The sequence below is a fragment of the Mauremys mutica genome, chromosome 8, assembly GCF_020497125.1.
Source record: "Mauremys mutica isolate MM-2020 ecotype Southern chromosome 8, ASM2049712v1, whole genome shotgun sequence".
In the NCBI taxonomy this organism is placed as follows: Eukaryota; Metazoa; Chordata; order Testudines; family Geoemydidae; genus Mauremys; species Mauremys mutica.
Window position 1 is genome coordinate 9903706 of NC_059079.1, and position 24522 is coordinate 9928227.

Below are 24522 nucleotides of genomic sequence, written 5' to 3' on the forward strand. Positions count from 1 at the left end.
AACTAGTATTTTGAGTAAAGGATGTCTTTTTAAAAAAAAACTACTCATGTCCCTATAATGAAGGAGTTAGATCTCACAATAAACATGTTCTGAAATCCCCAGCACATCTTCCTCTCAAACCAGTGAAGACCAGAGTTTTCATTCCTAATATTTCAAAGGTAAACAAGCTGAAAAGAAAACATATAAACCCCCAACTGTTCAGTTCCTCTTTATATATGGCTAGAGTTAGATGGTAAATTCCTTGGTGAAGGAACCCCAAGTACTATGGGCTCCCAAGTGGTTGGCCTCTAGGCACTACCACAATATAAATTATAAGCAAAGAGGCACAAGTTCAATTAAAAACAAATCCTTGGCAGGCCAGCTTTAGTATCAACCTGCAAATTTAAAAAATGACTTGTGGGTGTCCAGGTGCTCAATGTGTGCACAGACTACTCTATTTTCTGAGTGCAACGGGAGCACCTCATCACCATCTTTGGGTGCCACATTCTGACTATGTGCACAAAACAGCTTTTGCTCTGGCAGTGACTGTCTTCCAGTTCTGTATTTGTACTGCACCTAGCACAAAAGGGTTCTGGTCCATGATCAGGGCTCTTAGTCACATATAACCCTCCCCAAACAGGCACACACTACATTAAAATCATGCAAAAAAGGGGGAGGGAATCGCACCCCCCATTTTGGGGAGCAAGCTGAATCTGCTCTGCAAATGAGATCGTCACGCATCACAGAAAGCATCCTCTTCAATACGCTCCTCAGGGAGCGACAATGGGCAGCAGGAGCCCGCGAGAGAGCAGCCAGGCCCGGCTCGGCCCGGGGAGACCTGTCAGCAGCGGGGAGGAGTGAGAGGAGGAGTTGCGAGGCCCGTGTGACAAAGCCCAGTGCGCAGGACGCTGGTGACCAGGAAGCAGAACAGCTCCTGGCTGCGGCCGGGGCTGGGGGACGGGCGCGGGCTGCACCTGAACCCAGCTGTCCAAACACAGCCCTGCCTCCCCTTGTCAGCGGCCCTGATGGGGGTGGGGAACTGAGGCCTCCTCCTCCTCCCGCCCGCTGCTCCTCACAGGCCTCCCGGCCCCGGGACGGGGAGGAGGCAGCAGCGGCAGCAGCTGGAGCCGGGGTGTGCGGGGCGAGGGGGAGACGGCGGGTCCCCGGTGCAGCCGGGTCGGCGCTAAGCCTCTCACGGAGAGAGACGGGCATGAGCCTCCCCAGCCGGGCGGCTGCTGCTGCGGGCGGCCTGGCGCTGCGAGGCGACTGAGGCGGGAGCGGCCACTGAGGAGGAGAAGCCCTGTCCTCGCCGGGAACGATGGGGAACTGCCTCAAGTCCCCCACCTCGGATGACATCTCCCTACTGCACGAGTCCCAGTCGGACAGAGCCAGCTACGGGGATGGGACCGAACCGGATCAGGAGCCGCCGCCGCCATATCAGGTACTGGAGAGAGGGGAGCGAGGCAGCCACAGAAGGGGAGAGGGGTGTGTGTGTGAAGGAGCCAGACGTGCCCAGAGAGGGACAAACAGAGAAAGGGGGAGGTGGGACACAGGAAAGGGAAGGAGACTGGAGCAAGGCAGGGGCGGGGAGAGGAAATAGAGACTGGGAGAGAGAAGAAAGGGGAGGGAGGGCAGAGAAGAAAAACAATAGGAAGGAGAGAGAAAGACACTAACCATTCTTTCCTGTTTTAATTCATGGACTTTGGGTGGATGTAGCTTTCCATGTGGGCTTCGGTTTCTTTGTAAACCGCTCCAATGAGCTTTTCACTTTTAAGTAACAGAAAGGTGGGGGGGGGGCTCTTCCTTTCTCTCCCCCGCGCTACTGTGATTACAAAACAAACAGTGAAAGTGCTTTTTCTGTAAAAGCTTTGGTTGGTGAAACTAATGTGTGCCCGGTCTTAAGTTTGGCAACTGGCTAACTCATTTTATGTACACCCTTGGGTGAGACTTCTTTGTTTCTTTCAGTCTCATCTATTTTTGCCTTCCAACAAATTGGAAAGGAGATCAGAGGTTTTCTCTTAAGATAGACCGTTGCTCAATGTGTTATTGACGAAGATTTTAATTGATTTATAAAGCGTAAGTATAAGTGTGCGGTAGAAACTATGCATACGAGAACAAAGCAATACACACACTAAACTCAAACTAGAAAAGATTTTTTTTGTAACCCTGTCTTTAATTTTTAGACAGATCTGGATTAATTATTTTAGGTGTTAGTCTTCTAATTTTTGGCTAAATGAGAGGAGCCTCTAGTTTCTCAGCCTGGGCAGCTTCCTTTGTTATCTTCATGCGGTGACATCACTGTCAGGCGTTGCTCTTTTCTCATTGCCCTCTTAAACCAGAGACCACACAAACAAAAAACAGTCTTTGTCCGGGTTTATTTACTCTAGCCTATGCTTTCTTGATTTTTACCAGTAATTGATCCTTAATGGATAACTTTTTTTTTTAAGGCAATAGATCTTATTTCTCTCGAGGAATATCAGACATAGGAAGTGTGTTTTTTCCATTGTTTCTCCCATCCTTACAAATATTCATGAATTTGCAGCTTCTTGAAAGATTAAAAAGATAGAAAATACATAGCATTTTTCTTCTGCATGAAAACTAATGTTGATATCAAAACAAGGTGGTCATGAACAGTAAGTCTATAACCTTGACCTCCATTCAAGTGGTGACCAGAGAGATAGACAGAGACAGGCACACACTGAACTTGTGGTTGCACTTGCTCACTCTGTGTGATTACCACTCCCCTATATATCAAGCCATCCTAAAGGAGTTGGTTATGTAAGACAATAGTAAAAGTGAAAAAATAACTTATCTTCATTTTTCTTAGGGGATGATAAAAGGAAAAAAAATCTTTTGAATTTTCAAACCTGAAATAATAGGATATCTTCCTAGGAAGTCTACCCAAGTGATTGAGACAGTAACCTTGAAGGGAGACTTGATAGCTCTTTAGTTAGTTAGATAGGTGTCATTCAGAATTGGCATATAATTAACAAAATTGCAGGAAGCATTTAACTGGGTAGATCTGTCATCTGCAAATGCTCTATATGTTAAAGAATGATATCTATGAGAGGAATTTTTTTTGAACTGTTCAAGAGAAGGCGTGTGTAGCTGTCACTGATTATGCAGTGAAACAGCAGTGGTATTACAGAACATTGAGTATAGTTGTTTACATTTTGCATGTGCAGGAAAGCTCAGGGGTAGGCAACCTATGGCACGGGTGCCGAAGGTGGCATGCGAGCTGATTTTCAGTGACACTCACACTGCCCAGGTCCTGGCCACCAGTCTGGGGGGCTTTGCATTTTAATTTAATTTTAAATGAAGCTTCTTAAACATTTTAAAGATCTTATTTACTTTACATACAAGAATAGTTTAGTTATATATTATAAACTTATAGAAAGAGACCTTCTAAAAACGTTAAAATGTCTTACGAGCACGTGGAACCTTAAATGAGAGTGAATAAATGAAGACTCGGCACACCACCAAAGGTTGCCGAGCCCTGGTCTAACCATTTTAGAATGAACTTCCTCATATGAGGAAGTCTCAATTAGAGCTACTTAACTCCAGTGAACTGAAACTCATCACTGTCAGATCAAGTTATTTAACGAACTTATTACTCAAAATTAAGCCTACATTATCTTTTCTAATTAAGAATGCAAGAATATTTTTTAAACCAAGACATAATATAAATAAAGTTTGGCAGTCCATGATATACATTGCAAATGCCAGAGGTGGTGGTGTTTTTTTAACAGACTGACAGCATTATCATAAAGACTTCTTCATAATGGTCAAGAGCCTCTTGTGCAAGTTCTGCAGGCCTGTTGATTTCAGTAGCAGATAAGCATGTGTGTAAGAACTGAGACCCTTTCTCAGTTTTCTGTGAGGTTTTTTGTTGTTTGTTAAATGAATGTGCATTTGGGAAGTGGAAGGGAGTAGGCTGATTTAGTTTACTGTCTGTTCTTTTTGTCAATTATTCTAAAGCTCTGCTACTATTGAGGTACCGCAGCAAATTTATTTCAAAGTTCACTTACTTTAATAAAGTTATGGAGCTCCATATATATGCACAGAGTATATCTAAAGCTCTGCTATTTTGAACTTCATTTGTTTCAATGACATCCATGATAGTTTATAAAATACTTTATATTTCCTAAGTAAATCAGTCCCAGAAAAGCTACTTTAATGCAATATCATGGTTCAGTTTCTTGATTTGTATGTTTAAAATTTCAAAGTTACAAGTCTCACAACTGAGGTTCAGCCTCAGTGACTTAAGATATAAATTTAACACTAGATACATCACATATGTTCAAAATGAATATATTAAAATTGAGGAAACCGTAATTTTGAATTATCTGACTTCTGTGCTAGATAGTTAAACCAAAGTAGCTGCTTGATACTGTTACAGTGGAACATAAATAATTCCATATTGTTAGTTTCATCCTTATTGTGAAAATAGTCATTATCAAACTATAAAATTATTTACAGAGTTTCAAATTGTGTATAAAAATGTGTAAGATTGATGAGGGGAGTGCCTAACTAGTTTCCAAAAACAGTAGTTTTCAAAATGATGACATCTACTCTGGACAGTGCTGGGTGTTTATTACGATAAACATTGTTACTGGACTTTAAGCCTAAAAATAGGCAGACATATGCCTAAAACCAGCTACTATTTAGAAGACAGTCCTTCTCTTCTAGGGCTTACTTTACAAAAAACAAAACAAAAAAACCCAAAATCTCCCCCAAGAACAAAACCTAGATTTCTCTTCTGCCAGAGTTCAATCAACTTGTTTCCCTCCTCATTACCTGTATTTCTGTAGGTAGACACTGGCTTATGTGTCTCATAAGTGACCCCTTAACCGTTTAGAGAGAGAAGGGTGAGGTAATATGCTTTACTGGACCAACTTCTGTTGGTGAAGGAGACAAGCTTTCTTGAGCTCTGTGTAGCTTGAAAGCTTGTCTTCTTCACCAACAGAAGTTCGTCCAATAAAATATATTACCTCGCCCACCTTGTGTCTGATATCCTGGGACCAACACAGCTACAACACTACCTTTAATTGTTTGGCATTTAAAATATTTAGTGTTTTTAGATACTATGGTGATGGGCACACATTTAAGACTCCAGTTAGGGCAAGTCTTCCATAACTTTTTTTTTAAACTGTTCATGCAAAATACCTTCCCAATATTCCTTTAACTAGGGAAGACAGATTATTACTGAATGCAGTGATGTATAGGACTTAGAAGATGCAGTTTTTAGCTCCAGGAATTATAAGTCAAGACTGAAATACAGACACACAGGATAACAGGGATCAAAAGCTTCACTGGGTGTTCATGCACATATCTCTATATATTATGTGATGTGCATTTGAGTTGCAGCTGAAAGGTTTAATGGAAGAATTATGGTTAGTTTTAGGAGGGACTTGAATGACCAGGAAGGGTAGCCCAAGATGGAGAGCAGTTCAGGTTTAAGGGGCAGTATGGAAGAAGGCACAAAGACAAGACTGAAAGAAGGGTAAAAAGGAAGCAGTTACTGATAACTCTTTTCATAGGCTATATATTTTGTCACATACCAAAAGCCAGCATTTTGAAGTATCCACTAATTTTGGGTGCCTCCATTTTAGGGTGACCAATTTAGGTCCTGATTTTTCTAAGGCACTGAACACATGTAACTCCATTTGAAGTAAAAAAGAGCTGTCTGTATTTAAGAAAAAAAGTAGTTTTTTTTTTTAAGTTCTCAGAATTGAGGTTTTTAAAAAAAATCTGCTTTCCTTTTCTGCGTCTGTCATCTCATCATTTGTTAGTACAACACTTCTGCTATATTTCAGACAAGTTCACTGCTTTTCCCGCTTCCCACTTGTCACTCTTAGCAATTCTAATCCAAAGATTATTTTGTAAAACAGAAGGCTCATATGTATTGCTTCAAAAAACACAAAAACAAAAAACCCAACAATAACAAATCTCCCCCCTCCTCCCCGCCACACACATCCTCATTCCATCACCATCCTGTTCCTGAATAATTGCACACAACAATTTATCATTTTATTAATTTTTGGAGACCCATACAGTAGCATCACAGTCTGAATGAGAAACTTGAGGAGAAAAGATGTGGGAAAAAACACACTTGTAGAGAAAAGAGGTATAGCTAACTTCCAAAAAAGGATTTTCATAAAGTCCAATATTAAAGCACAGAACGTTTGTCTCAGTATATATTATACTTAATGCAGTAACTGAAATGCATGAAAAACTCATACAAGTTCTTGGTATTCATATTGATCTCTAGAAAGCATATTTGAAATGTTGGTTTGGAAGAATAATTTACAAAACACTTTCACGTTGAATAATGTAGTTCCAGATCTATCCACAGATTCCTGTAATATTATATACTGGCCTACAGAATCATACATTATGGGATCCAGAGTTTAGTTTATCATTTTGGCTTTTTTTTTTTTAACCTGATGTCCCTTAGATTAGATCTTCAGCACAAGATAAACGTAGGGAGAGGGCACAAATGTGTCTTAAAACTAATTTTATGCTCCTATGATCTTGGAGCAGCTGGAGGGCTGAACCGTTTCCTAGCAAAATTTAAGACAGACGCCATTCTTCTCTAAATTCTGATTGCTGCAACAGCCCCTAACGGTCTGTTGCACCAGCTGGGAATCACCTGCATTCAATGTGCTCTGGCCATGCCCCCTCCTTCTCTAACATGCATCCTCCCACCCTCAATGCTGGGGATGGCAGGTTGGGTCTGTGCAAGTCAAATCCCCAGCTGCCCTGTTAGGATAGCCATAGGAGCAGCACCAAGGTGCCAGGGCTGAGGCTCTGGCCCCTTGCTTTTAAGGAGTTTTCAAGTGTCCCGGAAAATTAATCCGAATAATCAAAAGACTGTTTATTGGAATAGTCCACTACTTTCCTGTTTGAAACTTTCAGCCTAGGATGCATTTATTGGCTTTACTGTGTGTAACAAAACAGACAAGCTTTTGTTGTGTCTCAGCAGTGCAATTTATATGTTGTGACTCACCCAACTATTACTTTGTATTGGTGTTCTTCCACTGTCTCCAAAAGGAGCAGTAATTAACACTATTAAATAGGGCAAGCCAAATTAATCTCTGGTATGAGTGCAACTCCCATAGAGGTATCTGAGCCAAATTCTTTGAAGCCTCAAAATGATGGTGTGAGTTACATGGAGGCCCAAGATATTAATAAAACAAGTGTAAATGATAAAGTAGTATCACTTGTTCCAATTTGGCAATGAGTAAGTGTGTAAACCTAATGTAACTTACACATACTACAGGGGCATAAGAGGATAGTTGAGCAGAAGAGCAACTAGCAGGAAGAAGTACCCCCCGTTATCTTATTGGTAAACCAAACCAGCTAATAGTTTTTATGTTTATATAAAAAAATGAAATATGCAGGCCTGTTTTTCATTCTCTTACCTTAGTATTCCAATCTCTCATCCCTTCTCCCTCCTTGCCCTCCCCAAAAACCCATACAGAAGGAACACCAAGCACAGTTGCCTCTGTGGTACTGAACTGTTCAAAATTCTGGTTAATTTCACTCCGCTCTTGTGGATGCCATTGGAGTAGTTCTGCACTGGAGAAGAGATTGTGTTGAGGGAGCTTCTGAAGATGTAAGACTCCTATGCCAAATTTTAACCCTTGCTTAAGCAAGCCTCATATTTGTAGTCTGAGGTATAATGAGGCTCAGTCTCCTCTGTCAAAATGTGGATGATATAAAGGCTCTGTCATGGTGTGTGTCTAGGTAATTAAGACAAATGGAGCTCATTTCCAATGGGATGAGAAAGAAACGGAGTGGATAAGGAAGCTTAGAACTTGTGGAGAGTGGGAAATGGTAGAACGAACTAATGTTCTTGCAAGGAAGTGAACAACAGAATGTGATGACGTGAACTATCTTGTATAGCTTGTTTTACAGATTGAACATATCCTGTGACAACATTCTGTAACAATGACTGTCTGTTATGCCCAGGACCAAATTATAAAGCCAGTTCTAAAAAAAATTGTGCTCACAACAGAAATAGTGCAATATTTTCAGAAGCAATTTAGACAATTATATTTGCAGATCCTTAGAATGATTCTTGTACGTTTTTTGTTATAATGGTGTCAGTATGATAAATTGTTCAGTCGTGCAAAACTTGGCATTTTGTGAGCACGAAGCACACTGGACTATCTTTTTTTAATATCTGTATTTGGAGTTGCTGGGAGAATAGCTTCATTCAAAAATATATCCACACCAGATTATTTGGCTAGGAAACAATTTACCTTGACATTTCTTCCATCTGGAGGGTCATATCTCGTGGACTCCCAAAGTAGTTTTTTGGAGGATTGTGTTGCAGTTGATCAATGTTAAATAGAATGGATTTGGGTTTTTTTTAAGTACAGTTTTCTTTCTGGCTAATGCTAAACAAAAAAAGTGCAAGTGTGTCTGTCTTGTGTACATTTACAGCGCTTCAGCAGTGCAGCTGTAGCGCGTGTGGTGAACACACTCTATGCCGACGGGAGAGAGCTTTTCCATCAGCATAAAAAACCCACCCTTGTGAGCAGCATAAGCTCTGTATGTGAGAGAAGCTCTCCTGCCAACAGAGTGCTGTGCACACTAGCACTTTTGTTGGTGTAACTTATGTCAGTCAGTGGTGTGGAATATTCACGCCTGGGAGCAACATACGTTTTACCGATATAGGTAATAGTGTAGACATAGCTCTGGTGCAGACTAGTTAGATTTTTATCTTGAAAGAGTGGCTATTTGCTGTCTTGTTAACTTTTTCTAGTTAACAAGATGGGGATGGGGGAGAGCCATATTAGGTATCCAGAAGATAAAGGACACTAGATAGGATCATAAGGTAGGTAATCTTCTGGCATCAAATAATGGTGGAAGTATTCTTTATAACACATACTTTTAATGAATATACTTGGTTATTGGCTGAATCTTGTTATTGACTCTCTCTTCCAGATTAAAAAAAATAGTGTTGGTTTTTTTTTAAACTCCAGTTTAATTTGATACAAGTATTAAATTAAGACCTGAGTTAGGAGGAACCACCACCAAAGTACAGTATGTCCACTGATATTTGAGTTCTGTGTGTGTTGTGTCCTTTCTGTTGTGAAAACTAGAGAGAGTTTCTAGAGTTGTTGGTGATGGGCCTGCTAGCAGTAAATACTGATTCACAGACATTCCTGCCAGAATGTTCTGTAACAGCTATTCTGAAGTAAATAGAATATGCCTACAGTCTTGTGTGAAGGAGAGCTTTTGCCCCTTTTGAACACAATTCTTTAGAAATGTCTGAGCTGGATGGAGACTCTACACATGAAGTAAAATCCATCTACCTTCGTCTCAATCGTTTTCTCTTTCTCCCTTCCCCGTTTTGATAAAAGTCAGAGGTGATGGTTAATGGACACTTTTGATAGTCAGACTGGTTGTAGATGTCCTTCTGACCTTTGCTGGAGAAGATTTTAGTTGTGGTAAGTGAACCTTCTTTGGGGTTGGCACTGATTACTGGGCTTCAAGAAGTTTAGATAGGAAGAATTTACCTTGCATAAGGAAGCAGATTATGTGAGGTAACTTGCTATTCTGTGTAGTTTATCAAATGCTTTGTTGCAGCTGAATTTGGTATCTGAGGCAATTATGCATTAATCTGACCAGGACTCACCATACTAACTCTAGTTTTTCTAAAAGTTTGAGTGAAAAAGGAATAATCTCACCACAGAACTACTGTGCGTGCCTCTCTTATTGGTAAGAAAAATAAATAAAATCCAAGAATGCAATGGTTGTGTTTCCTCAGCCCCCCCCCATCCGTCTTCTGCAGAAGGAGGGACTATTTCTCCTCCATTCTGAATCATAAGCAGTAAAATTATTAGAGAGGCTTTTTTCTCTCAAATATTTTAAAATCAAAGCCTAAGGGTAGGCAAAACATTGGGGGTTCAATTTAAACTGGAAATCTAAATAAAAAGGAAGAAAATTTCCTCTTAATTAAGCATTGGAGGAGATAATCCTCTGAACGCAAACACTTTAAGAAGAGAAGACTCAATAGAATAACTTCAAAGTTTTGCAGATTCAGAAAGATAAGTCTTTGTATGTACATCTGCCAGTGCAAAATAAGAGTGGAACAATGGTCCCTCTGACCAATAAGACAATAATTCATGCTAAGGTCCCAATAATGGGATCATGTAGAGGTTGGTGGGAATCTTATGTGAAAACAGAATCAGTATTGAGGAAGAACAAAATCTTCAGCTATGTCCCAGCAGACAGTTTAACTACTTTTTAAGGGAAGTTTTGGTGTATACTCCATTCTGAAGTATGATCCGTTTCTAGAGACTAAAACTCTCTTTACTATTTTTGTGGTCATCTTTTTTTATATTTGATGCATCTTAAATGCATTTTTAGATCTGCTTAGATGATTCTCTTGTGTGATTGCATGGAACACTGTGTCCAGGGAAGACATTTCTGTTTGAAGCATTGAAATGTCAACAGGAAAAACAAGAAGCTTCTAGCTTCCATCAAGTTTTATAGGGGGAAATTGTTTTTAAAACTCTTTATAAAGCAGTGGGAGAAGAGAACAAATTCCTCCTTTTTGCAAAGTATTTCATACCGATCCAAAGCCTTTCCTTTTGCATCTGTGCAAAAATCATAGACAAGATTACAGAGACAATAAACATACAGTTCTTGCCATAGCACCTTACAGGAGAAAGCTAGAGGAAGAATTGGTTAAGTAAGATTCTGACATTTCAGTGGCTAATTTATATCAGATCAGTCCACTTAAAACTAGGAGGTAGGAAGCAAGCTGCTAATATAATCTGACCTTCAGTGTTTGTTACATTTTAAGACCAGTGGAGAAATCCTGGCTCCATTTAAATCAATGGGAGTTTTGCCATTGAATCCAGTGGGGCCAGGATTTCCTTCCCAGCTGTTTATTGTTCGCAATATCTCTGTGTTTATAACTTACTTTGCTCAACCATTTTATGATTTCTGGGTGGAAAATAGTCCATCTTCAAAAACATGGTAATATGCTCAAAACAAGCTTATTTTGACAACCATAAATATTACATAGGCAAAACATTAGAAGAACGCTGTTGTGAAGTCAAGCATTCAGAAGTTAGGAAATACCAAAATTAAGGTTACCTGTGCAACCTTATGTGTATGTATGCATGCACCCTGGTACAGTTTTCAGTTATCACAATATTTTTTCCACAAGACCCCTGACTCATTCAGTGCATAGGAAGGATGGTGCTTAGCAAGTGAGTAAGAGTTGTATGATGAATGAGGCTGGGTACAGAAATTAGGAACTGTTTATAGTGAATGGGGCTGCAAATAGAAAAAGGATGGTTTTGTTAACTAATGAACCCACAAGCCAATAGAAACACTTGGCATGTAGTGATTTCCTTTAATTACTTGCTTTGTTATTAGATTGCTGTATCCCTGTTCAAATACCAGAACAAAGCCAAAAAAACCCACAACCCAACCTATCAGACCTGTATCCAAGTTACAAATTTGTGTTTATGCAGAATTAAATGGACTTTTAAAAATATACCCTGCATCCCCCCGAAGCACAGGGCCTCCCGAAGCGCGGGGCCTCCCAAAGTGCAGGGCCTGGGCAGTTGCCCCAATCCATCCTATGGACTGGACTGCTCTGGGTCCAGGGCAGCCTAGGAGGTTAATGACGGGGGCCTGGTGCCGGCAGCAGCGAGCAACCTGGCCCCAGCCCACCCGTGCTTCGCCCCCTCCCTGCTCCATTCCACCCTTTCCCCCAAGCCCCTACCCCGCCTCTTTCTGGCTTCTGCCCCTTCCCCCAAGCAATGCTGAGGTGAAGCGGGGTGGGCTGGGGACGGGTTGCTCACTGCTGTCGGTGCGAGGGCCCCCCGCTAGGCACCTAGGCCACCCTGGACACTGCGTCTCCCCAAAGCGCGGGGCCCAGGGTGTTTACCCCAGTCCATCCCATGGATGGGACGGCTCTGCTTGGACCTGTTTTGGGCAGCACCAAAAATTATACAGACTTGACGCCTATGCCTCCCCATACCCTTGTTTGTGGTCATCCTTTGTGTGTCATGTCTGAATTAGATTGAAGAGGGTAAGTAGCTGTGCATCCTCTTCTTCCAGTTAGTTGGTAAAACACCATCCTATGGCTCTGTATAATTTGTGACCTCTGGCAAACCACTTAACTTCTCTGCCCCTCAGTTTTTCCATATGTAAAATGGGAATGCTAATGCTTATCTACATTACATGGTTGAAACGCAAAGCATCTTTAATTCAATCTACAATAAAAATTGAAAATTAGATCCAAAAAGGGATCCTTTCATTATGGGATTAATTCAAGAAAATTGTCTTGCATTTTGAAGGCTTTGCAAAAACAAAAGAAACAGAGATACATCGGTTTTTATGTAACAATTAGCCTGTTGAAAATTACATAAGTAAAGAAGGGGTCATTTTTGTAAAGAAATCATAGTGAGCTGTGTTGGTTTATATAATATGACTTTCTCTCATTTCTCTGCAGTCAACATCCCAATAAGGAGTGGGATACTTAAATTTCAGCTGTTTCAGCTCAAAAAAGATCTAACTCATGTAAGGGAGAAAATATTCTCCAATTCAAGGCAAATAACATGTCATCCTTCTGAATCATGTTCAGTTTCCTCCTTGTGGTCAAAATTCTTTAGTTTTATTCAGTAGGTGGCTATCTCATTTCAGCTCCCAGAACAAGCAAGACTACATGTTACAAATGGCCCAGATGTAGAGCTTCATGGGAAAGTACAATTTACCCTTCACACAATCTCTCATTAAGTCCCTCTTTATTGTGCTAAACTTATTCATCTAGTCTAGTGTGAGTTGATAAGCTGTGCATTAGAAAGAAACCTAGTTATTTGCTTGGTTTTTACTTTTTCCTCCTTGCCTGTTGTGTTTGTGTGTTTGTTTGGCCTTGTCTGGCCACAGTGAAAATACAGTTGCAGTTCTTGAAGTCTTAATGTCATAAAAGTTTCACTTCTGTTGTCTTTCCAGCTCTGTATCTTCCTTTTATATATAGGGCACTATGGCTGTAATGAAAAAATTACTTTTCAGTGAAAGTGATATGGACCCAATGCATTCATACTTACAGGAATCTTGGCTATTGACTGTAACAGCGAGTCAACTGTACCTGGTACCTCTGAGATCTTCTCTCTCCCTTCCTCTCGAGGCAGGTCACAGAAAACTTATGTAAAAATCACATCTCACTGTTAATTCCTCTAAAAGCTCTGTAAATGGTGCTACAATATTTTTACTGAAAGCCAAAGACAGGAGAGAGCATCTCACTTAGAAGTGGTGGTAGAAGATGGTACCAAGAAGGTTGTGAGTGTTGCTAAGTTGGACTAATGTTTCTCTTCATAGTAAATCAAATAATTTTGGAAACTAGAGCTGGGGGGAAGGAAGAGGAAAGACTATTCATCCCCCTGCCAATGCAGGAATCATTCTTTCTGATAGATTCTTGAGGAGCTTGTCTAGTTCACTTTTGAATTATTCAGGTGATGGGGTTTCTACAGCTTTCTTAGGGAGATTGCCGACATCTTCTAAGAAATTGTCCCAGACTAGTCACCCTAAACGTTCCCTGCCTTATCTACGCTAGGGACTTACTCCAGTTAAAGCCTTCAGTGGCTAGTAATCATTGTAGCTGCACTAGTGCAAACTCCAACAGTGAGTAGGGTACACCACTGTAAGCTGCAGTTTGTATTGGTGCAGCTTACCTTAGTTTCAAACAGGGATAGGCTCCACCAGTGCAAATAGTGGCTGTGTCTGACCATATAAGGGGTGAAATCCTGACCCCACTGAAGTTGATAGCAAAAGCCACTGACTTCATTGGGGCCAGGATTTCACCCTAAGGGTTTGCAGTTGTTGCAAAGCAAATGCCTCAGTTTCATCCCTTTTCCCCCCCTCCTACCCATGATCCTTCTGTAAAAGAGTAACCTGATAGGATGTAAAACTATCCACATAAGGTATCACAGGAGCAGCCCGGATCTTTACTAAACCACCTAACAGTTCATAAGTATTTTTTTCTGTTTGTAGATTTAGGAGGAGACTGCAGAGGCTTTCACAGCTTGTTCGTGTTGTGCAGCAGACTGTGATATCCCATGGGCCATTGAGGATTACAGTAACATCATTCATTTGCATTGTGGGGTGCTGCTGTGCCTCTTTCCCTCACACAAGACTGCCAGTTATAACTCTATGGATTGTTTCCAAAGTCTGAATGTATTTGGCAAGCTTTCTCAATACCGTTAAGAGTTTGATTACCTTTGTTCATGTGTGTGGGGACTGCCTGTGTTTTTTGAAGAAATGTTGAATGTAAACCTTTTTGTGCTCTGAAATGTTTTGCTTTCGCTGGAACTTCTGCTATTATATCATATTTTTAAAATTGTAAAGCATTCACTTTCAGTTAAACTGCACTGTGTTATACTTGGTGGTTCTTTGCTGTAGTTTAGTGTTTTTCAGTAGAGTCCACCAGTTTCCTCTCTTTAAGTCTGTGTTGTTTAATGTGAATTGCAGGATTGAATCCTGCCTCTAAATAAAAAGTCCAGGGACTCTTTTCAAGAAGAAAATCTTGCTTCCATTTTAAGTGTTTGTATGTACAACAATAACTAGTTTACTGTGCAGCAGCAGCACATTTCTTATATAGTTTTTAGCCCTATCTTATTAACTAATATTTTATTTCTTTATCCTTTGTTAATTCATAATTAGTGAGACTGAATATTGGCTGGCAGCAAATACCCCTTTGTCTGTGGCCTCTTCAGATCTCATAAGCTAAGTATTTGTCAGGCCTCATCAGTACTTGGATTAGAGACCTACAAATAAAACCCAGATGCTGCAGGAAATTGTGTTATGGTGCCATGATGTTTTCTTTCTAGTTGGTATTAAACTAAAAAAGTGCTTGGTGTTGGGGCTGGGGCACTGCACAGCAAGAAGTGTTGTCTTCTGATTGAGACATAAAACTGAGGTTGTGATTACTCAGTGTCACTGAAATTCCTTTGGTTCTTTTCACAAGATGTACAGGTCAAATTCCAATTTGAATACAGTAATTATATGCTACCCTACTAAAATTCCCCTGTACTTGAAATTAGAGCAGTTATTCTTCATGTCTCTCCTCCTTTTAAAAAATTAAACACAAAAATTAAATGGCATCTGCAGAATGACAACTGTATTCCAGCACAGACGTGGTTGCATTTCAGTGTAAGATGGTAATATAAATATCTTCACACTTTAGCAAAATGTAAGTTGCTTCATTGGATGCTACAGGGCAGATCTTGGCCTGTAATGCAGCCCCTTTGTGCTGCTGGAGCAGTGTAGAGAGGTTGTAAAACTGAGGATTTTCTTAATGTGGTAGAATCCCTAGCTGGCATAGAGCCAGCACAGCAAGCTTTATAATGATCCTCTCACACACCCTCCCTCCCCTACTTTGGTGACACTTTTGGCTGTACTGTGTTCTGACAGTCCCCACCAGCATATTGATTACCCCCTAGGGGTTGTTACAAACCATTATAAATTAGGCAACCCTGAAGTTAATTTTAGACTGGGGGCTGAACAGACTCCCTTGGGAATAGGAGGAGCACAGAGGTGGTGCACTCGTGCACATATCCCCACCCCACATTGGGTCCTGTGGGGAGTGTAGCTTGACTGGATCCGAAGATGATGGCATATATATATTAAATATATACAAATGCAAATATCATGCACTCATACTTCTTATATTAACTTACGCCAACCAATGAGACTATTTTTGTAGCATTTCTAGGACAGTGGTAAGGTACATTTTGTAGAAATAGTTTAAGACTTTTGCTGAAACACTTTATTTTCTTTAGATTAATTTAATCATAATTATTTATTACATGTATTTTTGTTTTACAGAATTTAGGAAGGCTTTTTGGTAAAATTATGTGTTAACTGCATGAATCAGAAGTTTCAAATGATGAAATGAATAGGAATTGGGGGTTAAAGCAGAGGCAACTTTATAATACACGTGAACTCATAAGACAAACATTCTGGATTATGTAAAAGCAGCAAAGAGTCCTGTGGCACCTTATACACTAACAGACGTTTTGGAGCATGAGCTTTCGTGGGTGAATACCCACTTCATCGGATGCATGTAGTGGAAATTGGTACAGGACTCTTTGCTGCTTTTACAGATCCAGACTAACACGGCTACCCCTCTGATTCTGAATTATAAAGTTTTGTCCTAGCTATTCTTACACAGCTATGTGATCTACTTGTAAAGACTTTCTTTTTCTCAGTGGTAGTCAGAACGTGGCAATCCATAAAGTTCTAAAGTTTTTAGTACAGTAAGGCCTTGTTTAAATGGAAGGGGTTTGGAGAAGACACTGTGGTATTATCAGATATAATTATTTTCCCCCTTTCTGTACCTCAGCTTACCTTTCTGCTGTGGTACAGACCAGAGCTTAGTCTTTTCAGAGCTTTGATATATTTGTCTGATAGTGTTAAAATAATTAATATAAGGAGAGTAACAGAAAATCTCAAAAGGAAAATATTTATAACAAATATGAATCCATGACAGTTTTCCCATAGCTGTTGAAATGATTGTGAATATTGTCAATACTAACTCTTTTGAAGACAACATTTTCAGGGAGGAGTTTCTCCAAGTTTTAGTACTGGTTACTATCACAACTTCAAATGTAAAATATAATTATACATGCACACATACATACCCTCTTCTAATGCTCATCTCAAACAGGACTTACCTTTCTCAGTCTCTGTGGAATGACACCCAAACCCTTTGTAGGGTGTACTAGTTCCTAAAAATCTGGGAAACAAGTGATAGTATCACAGTCTCTGTCAAACTCTCTTTGAATCTGCTATTTCCACAACCTGCAGCAATTGCAGTCATTGTCTTCTCCCAGCGGGTGAGGGAGCCTGAACACACAGGCAAAGTCCTTGGAACACAATCCTTACAGCAGACCATGTCATGTTGCGCTGTTCCACCACTGAGTTTTCTAGTCAGGCTCCAACTCCTTTTATTTATAAACTCCTCCCCTCCCCTTGAATTCCCATTGGTTCCTCTCTGAATGAATGTCAGTGTGTTCTCCAATACTGCTTGCCCACAATGGAAATCACTCAAATAAGCTTCAAACTGCTGATGAGCACACTTGGTACCTGCTACACCTATTTTTGGATGATTTTGGTTTATCCAGAAGAGTCACTCTTGCTGGGATTTGACAAATCTGTAGGTACAGAGCCCCAAAATCAAAACGAGTTCTTCCCTTATTTGCACCACTAATGCTGCAGTACAGGCATGTGGGTTACATAAACAAACATGTTGCTTTGGTTTAACTAAAATCTGTTTTAAAATCAATTTAGTTTAACTGGTCTTCTATGTGGACTCATGCCTGTGGAAGTGCCCACAGAGAGATTTGGAATGATTTAACTACATGGATTTTAAAAACAGATTTTAGTTAAACTAGGGCAACCTTTTTGTGTAGACAAGGTCTGAGTTAAAAATGATGAACGCTCCTTTTAGGTAGTTCCCTGACACCATGGCTCTCAATATCACTTCTGGTAATAGCCCCTCTTCAGGAAGGTACCTAAACTCATGCGTAACTTTAAGCTAATGAGTAACTATTTCTCAGACAGGAGAAGTAGGCCAAGAATTTAAAAAGCATATTCTGATAATTATGCATGTAGTTAAGATCCTTCCTGAATAAAGGCAAATGAGAATATTAAACCATGTTTAACATCTGTTATTTTTTGTTTTTTAGAGACTAGAATCTTTCTTATTTCTTAAGATTGAAAGTGGGGTGGTTTTTTGTTTTCTCCAATAAAGATTACTTCTGTTCTCTGCTAAATCAAAAATAACCCTTGTGAGGAGACACAAATATGAATGATTAAAATTGTATTTATTTTGTTAAGCTTCATGCTAAAGTGGTGGTAACTTATCCTGCTAAGTTTGGATGTGTAGCTATTTTAGATGACAATACATATATTTTTATAGATTTTGATGCTAAGCACCAAATTTGGAACTTGTGAAATGCTTAACCAGAAGTGCCAGGGCAGTAAGAAACAACGTAGCTACCCTATTTGGTGTATATATTTTGTTTTTTTTACATTTACTGCGTGGAAAAAAAGGTGTAGCTACAGACTTTCAATAAAACCCTTTCAATAAAATCCAACCCAGAGAAGGGGATCTGTGTTCAAATGAGAGCCCATAGTGAATTCTCTATTTTTGTTGTTCCTCCCCTGGCTTAGGTTCAGATTAAATTGGGCAGCATCTGTACAGGTTTTACTGACTACGTTGAAAAAGGATTTTCAGCTGAAAATCCCTAGTGAAAGAATCATTGACAGGGTGCTGCTCAGTAAACTGAGCTTCATAAAAATCTAGGGAAGTCTAGAGGCACTCTGAAGTTACTGAATGATTGAATAAAGATAAATATTTCCATTGTTAAGAGTTCATATCCAAGCAAGGAGGTTTTCTTTCCTTCCCCCATCACTATTTTAGGGCTTGTCTAAATGATGAAATTTCCTAGCATAATTATACCATTGTAAAAGCAACAAAGAATCCTGTGGCACCTTATAGACTAACAGACGTTTTGCAGCATGAGCTTTCGTGGGTGAATACCCACTTCTTCAGATGCAAGTGGTGGAAATTTCCAGGGGCAGGTTATATATGCAAGCAAGAAGCAAGCTAGAGATAACGAGGTTAGATCAATCAGGGAGGATGGGGCCCTGTTCTAGCAGTTGAGGTGTGAAAACCAAGGGAGGAGAAACTGGTTCTGTAATTGGCAAGCCATTCACAGTCTTTGTTTAATCCTGAGCTGATGGTGTCAAATTTGCAGATGAACTGGAGCTCAGCAGTTTCTCTTTGAAGTCTGGTCCTGAAGTTTTTTTGCTGCAGGATGGCCACCTTAAGATCTGCTATTGTGTGGCCAGGGAGGTTGAAGTGTTCTCCTACAGGTTTTTGTATATTGCCATTCCTAATATCTGATTTGTGTCCATTTATCCTTTTCCTTAGAGACTGTCCAGTTTGGCCGATGTACATAGCAGAGGGGCACTGCTGGCATATGATGGCATATATTACATTGGTGGACGTGCAGGTGAATGAACCAGTGATGGTGTGGCTGATCTGGTTAGGTCCTGTGATGGTGTTGCTGGTGTAGATATGTGGGCAGAGTTGGCATCGAGGTTTGTTGCATGGGTTGGTTCCTGAGCTGGAGTTACTATGGTGCGGTGTGCAGTTACTGGTGAGAATATGCTTCAGGTTGGCAGGTTGTCTGTGGGCGAGGACTGGCCTGCCACCCAAGGCCTGTGAAAGTGTGGGATCATTCTCCAGGATGGGTTGTAGATCCCTGATGATGCGCTGGAGGGGTTTGAGCTGGGGACTGTATGTGATGGCCAGTGGAGTCCTGTTGGTTTCTTTCTTGGGTTTGTCGTGCAGTAGGAGGCTTCTGGGTACACGTCTGGCTCTGTTGATCTGTCTCCTTATTTCCTCGTGCGGGTACTGTAGTTTTGAGAATGCTTGGTGGAGATTTTGTAGGTGTTGGTCTCTCTCTGTGGGGTTAGAGCAGATGCGGTTGTACCTCAGTGCTTGGCTGTAGACAATGGATCTTGTGGTGTGCCCGGGATGGAAGCTGGAGGCATGAAGGTAGGCATAGCGGTCGGTAGGTTTTTGGTATAGGGTGGTGTTAATGTGACCATCAATTATTTGCACCGTAGTGTCTAGGAAGTGGACCTCCCGTGTAGATTGGTCCAGGCTGAGGTTGATGGTGGGGTGGAAGCTGTTGAAATCGTGGTGGAATTTTTCCAGAGTCTCCTTCCCATGGGTCCAGATGATGAAGATGTCATCAATGTAGCGTAGGTAGAGAAGGGGCGTGAGTGGACGGGAGCTGAGGAAGCGTTGTTCCAGGTCAGCCATAAAAATATTGGCATATTGTGGGGCCATGCGGGTGCCCATAGCGGTGCCACTGATCTGGAGATATATATTGTCATCAAATTTGAAATAGTTGTGTCTGAGGATAAAGGCACAGAGCTCAGCAACCAGTTGTGCTGTGGCATCATCAGGGATACTGTTCCTGACAGCTTGTATTCCATCAGCGTGTGGGATGTTGGTGTAGAGAGCCTCTATATCCATGGTGGCCAGGATGGTGTTTTCTGGAAGTTCACCAATGCATTGTAGTTATACCATTGTAGTTATACTGGCATAACTCCCTGTGGGCACTTTTATCCGGAATAAGAGTGCCAAGAACTGGACTGAACTGAACTGGAAAAAGGTACTCTTATTCCAGAATAAGAGTGTCCACATGGCCAAGTATACAGGTATAACTATAGTGGCATAATTATGCTGGGAAATTTCACCATTTTGACAAGCGCTCAGATGAAATTCAACACGTTTTTTATCTGTAATCGCTGTGGGGGTTTTGTTTTGGGGCTTTTTTTAATGGATTGTGGCTTCATGTATCTCCTAGTTCATCAAAGAGAACTATCTCCAAGTTTACTATCTAGAGCTTTCCATCTGTGACTCACCTAACTATGCCTCTACAATCTCCTTAGCCATTATAAGTGATAATTTATGTACTAAAACATGAATAAAAACTTGGTTTAGTGACAGTCAAGGTTGTAGCAGGACACACCTCTTCCATTCAAAATGTTCTAGCTCTGTTGTGGTGTAAGATAAACTGTGATGTAACATGGAAGATTCCCCACTGTGTATGTGTGAGCTGGGATGATGGTGGATATCTTTAAGATTTGCAGCTGTTCATGGATGGATGTTTCAGATTAGAATATTTTTTTGTGTTCAAATCATTCTCCCCATATCCAAAAAAATAGCCTCTCTGTATTCATTTTCCTCCTATTAAACAGTTGCCCTTCTTCTGTCTCAGATTTAGTAGCAAAATAAACCATTATTCATCAAAGCATGTAAGTATGTGCTCAAGTCCAATTGAAGGCAAAGGAATTTAAACACACGTGCTTTGCTGAATTAGGGCCATATTGTCTGGTTATCTGTTCATGAAGGCTTCCAATATGTTGTATTTGGATTGTTTATCTAAACTGCAATTAGTTATTTTTCAATTATGTGTATATTTTCTTGGAGGGTGTTTTGACTGTTTTGGCACTGTTTGGTCACACCAGTTGGTGCACTTAGAAATGGAGACTGATGGCTAGATTCTGAAAGTCAGGGGCGGCTCTAGGCACCAGCAAAACAAGCTGCTGCCTAGGGCGGCAAAATATAGGGGGCGGCAAAAGGCTGGGGCTAGGGCCCCAGCTCATCCTGCCGCTGCGAGCTGAGGAGCGGCCCGTCCCCTGTAGCCGGGCAGGGCCGCGCTACCGGCTCCGCTTGGGGGAGAGGGATGGCCCCTTACCGGTAGCGTGGCCCCGCCTGGCTGCAGAAGATGGGCCGCTCCTCCTCCGCTTGTTCCCCGGGTCCTAAACAGCCCGGCAGCAGCTTGGCTGGGGGGCGGGCAGGGCTGAGCCCCGCCCCGCTCAGAGCCGCGTGGTCAGGGGGCGGGGCTACAAGCTCCCGGCCGAGCGGAGACAGCTGAGCTGAGCCTGGAGCTTGCGGCCCCGCCCGCTCCCACGTGGCTCTGAGCGGGGAAGAGCTCAGCTCCCTCCGGAGCCATGCGGCTGCCGCGCAGTGAGCCGGGGGCAAGCAGCCGGGGCGGGGGGGGGGTCCCGGGGACACTCAGGGGGCAGGGAGGGGGCACAGGTTCTGTGGGGGGGGGCGGTCAGGGGCCAGGGAAGGGGGGTTGGATTGGGGGGGTCTCAGGGAGGTGTTTGTCAGGCACCCCCCGACCCCATTACCCCCCAGGCCCAGCCCTGACCCCCAGCTCCAAGCCCAGCCCCTAGGACCTGGGCACCCCCCGGCCCCATCCCCCTCACAGCCCTGACCCCCAGCTCCGAGCCCAGCCCCTCTGATCCAGACACCCCCCTCACCCCATTCCCCCCACAGCCCTGACTCCCAGCTCCGAGCCCAGCCCCTCTGATCCGGACACCCCCCTGACCCCATTCCCCCCACAGCCCTGACCCCCAGCTCTGAGCCCAGCCCCTCTGATCCAGACACCCCCCTGACCCCATTCCCCCCACAGCCCTGACCCCCAGCTCCGAGCCCAGCCCCTCTGATCCGGACACCCCCCCCACCCCATTCCCCCCACAGCCCTGACCCCCAGCTCCGAGCCCAGCCCTTCTGATCCGGACACCTCCCTGACCCCATTCCCCCCACAGCCCTGACCCCTAGCTCTGAGCCCAGCCCCTCTGATCCGGACACCTCCCTGACCCCATTCCCCCCACAGCCCTGACCCCCAGCTCTGAGCCCAGCCCCTCTGATCCGGACACCCCCGACCCCATCCCCCACTGCCCTGACCCCCAGCTCTGAGCCCAGCTGCTCTGAGGTGGGCACCCTCCGACCCCATCCCCCCACCCCAGACCCCCAGCTCTGAGGCGAGCCCCTCTGAGCCAGACAACCTCCGACCCCATCTCCTCACAGTCCTGAGCCCAGCCCCTGTGAGCCGGGCACCCCCCAGAGCCCAGCTCCCCACCCAGCCCTGGGCAACAGCAGCACCACCTCCAGGCAGTGACAGCCCATTGGCACCAACCATCACCATCACCCAGCAACAGCCCATTTTGTAATTGCAAATGTATACAGACCAGTAAAGCATTTAATGTTTTTAAATAATGTATTTGGTGTATTTTCAAATTATTACAAATTAATTTTCACTAGTTATTTTTTACATTTCCAAATACATGTTACTATAGTATTGCAACTTTTTTTTATGGAAGGGGCCCCCAAAATTGCTTTGCCCTGAATCCTCTGGGCGGCCCTACCCAGTGTGTGTGAGGAGCCGGGGAGGGAGGGAAACGGGGTCCCCTGGAGCCGAGCCCGGGCTGCGATGGTGGCGAGGGGCTCCTGGAGTGTGTGAGGAGGTGAGCGGCCGACTGGGTTCGTCGGTGCTGAGCAGGTAGCCCCGCAGCCGGAGATCCTTGCCTTCCCTCCTGCCAGGGCTGGGCCAGGGCACCGTGAGGCTGAAGAGCAGCAGGTCCAGGGGGCTCTCCAGGTCTTTGGCCGCCAGCATGTCGAGGGTGAGGGCGGTGAGCACGAACTGATCCACCTTGGCCACCAGCAGTGCTGCGAAGCCCAGGGAGGGGGCCGTGTTCTTTGCGCCACCCCGTAGCCGTGCTGCCACCTGGAAGTACTCCCGCTCCGTGCTGCCCAGCAGCTCCACCCGCATGGGGACAGAGTCGCAGCTTGGCCAGGGCTCGGCTGCAGTGTGCTGGTAGCGAATCCCACATTTGGGGGGGAGGCCAGTGCTGGGGCAACAGGGGGTGTGAGTGGGGGGTACTGGTGGGCGGGGGGGGGGCTCATGTCTGGGGGCGGGGGGGGGCAGCCAAAACTTTTTTTGCTTGGGGCGGCAAAAAACCTAGGGCCGGCCCTGCTGAAAGTTCCTGTGATATGATGATGATTACTCTGTATTGAAGTTGTAACTGGAGGCCCTAATCAAGTCTAGGTCCCATTGTTCTAGGCACTGGACAGATATATAGTAAAAGTCTGTCCCTATAATAAAAAGCTAATGATTGGTTTCTTCATTAAAGGTCCATATTAAATTTTCTGTTAGGCTAATAGTGGTGGTGGGATTTGTAGAACATACATAGATTTTATTATTCGATGTCTTATGTTATAAAAGAGAGAATGATCTCAGCATGAAAATCCCAGCAGTTTTACCATTAAGGGGCAGACTTCATTTAAATAACACGCTTAACAAATTCCATGTAATGATGTGGAAACCCTGAAAAATGGGAACCGAGGATAAGCTTTCACAGTGGAGAAGCTGGACAATGCTAAAGTTCTTATTGTCTATATAGGGATAAATTGTCAATCCACTTTGTGGAATTTACTTAGCAACTCCAGTTGTTAAGTGGCTGTATCTTGTACTGCTAAATGGATTTACTTGTGGTTGTTTTGGCATGTAGAATGAGTTGCAAGCAGGATGAGTCTTGTTTTAACCCCAAAGTTAATTCCATGATCTCATTTTTTCACGTGAAAATAGTGAGGCTGATTATGCTCTCATTTAAAACAGTATAAATTGGAAGTAATGAAAGTATGTGGAGTTACATTGGTGTAAACCAGTATAAATTAGATCAGAATCAGGCCCTGTGTTTATAACGTTGAGTGTTAAAAGAAATACCACAGACTTAGAACATTTTGATTAGACAGACATAAATGTTTAAACAGCTTCCGTGGTGGATGACTTGTCAAATAGTCTTGTTCAGTGAGGCTGACTGTACCTAGTTTGACCTGATAGTGCATCATTTGAATGTATGCTTGATAGAAATCTGTAGCCTGAAGACTACCTGAAGACTATTCTGGTAGCAGACCCTGGACAGTCTCTATAGACATAAAAGCTTTTTAACAAATGGAAGAAAATACCTTCTGGAAGCATTCTACTTGTGCTGTATGACTTGTCCCCAGTGAGTCTACCTCTGTGTGTTGTACCTGTCCTTACCTTAGTACAAGCCGATCTCCTGTGTTAGAAGTGGTTTGACAGTTGAATGAAATCATTCTTGGATTTATGCCCTTGCAAGCTAAATGCAGAGTCA

The 24522-nt window shown here is 42.7% G+C and overlaps 1 protein-coding gene across 1 annotated transcript in view; it reads left to right on the top strand.

The window, feature by feature from the left end:
- The first annotated feature begins 892 nt into the window (after window positions 1-892).
- The window catches only part of RNF11 (ring finger protein 11), a 42311-nt gene continuing 18681 nt past the window's right edge, over window positions 893-24522 (top strand). The window contains exon 1 of the mRNA XM_045027465.1: window positions 893-1420. Coding sequence (XP_044883400.1) covers window positions 1298-1420 — 123 coding nt within the window. The 5' untranslated portion in view covers window positions 893-1297. The remainder of the gene's footprint in view (window positions 1421-24522) is intronic.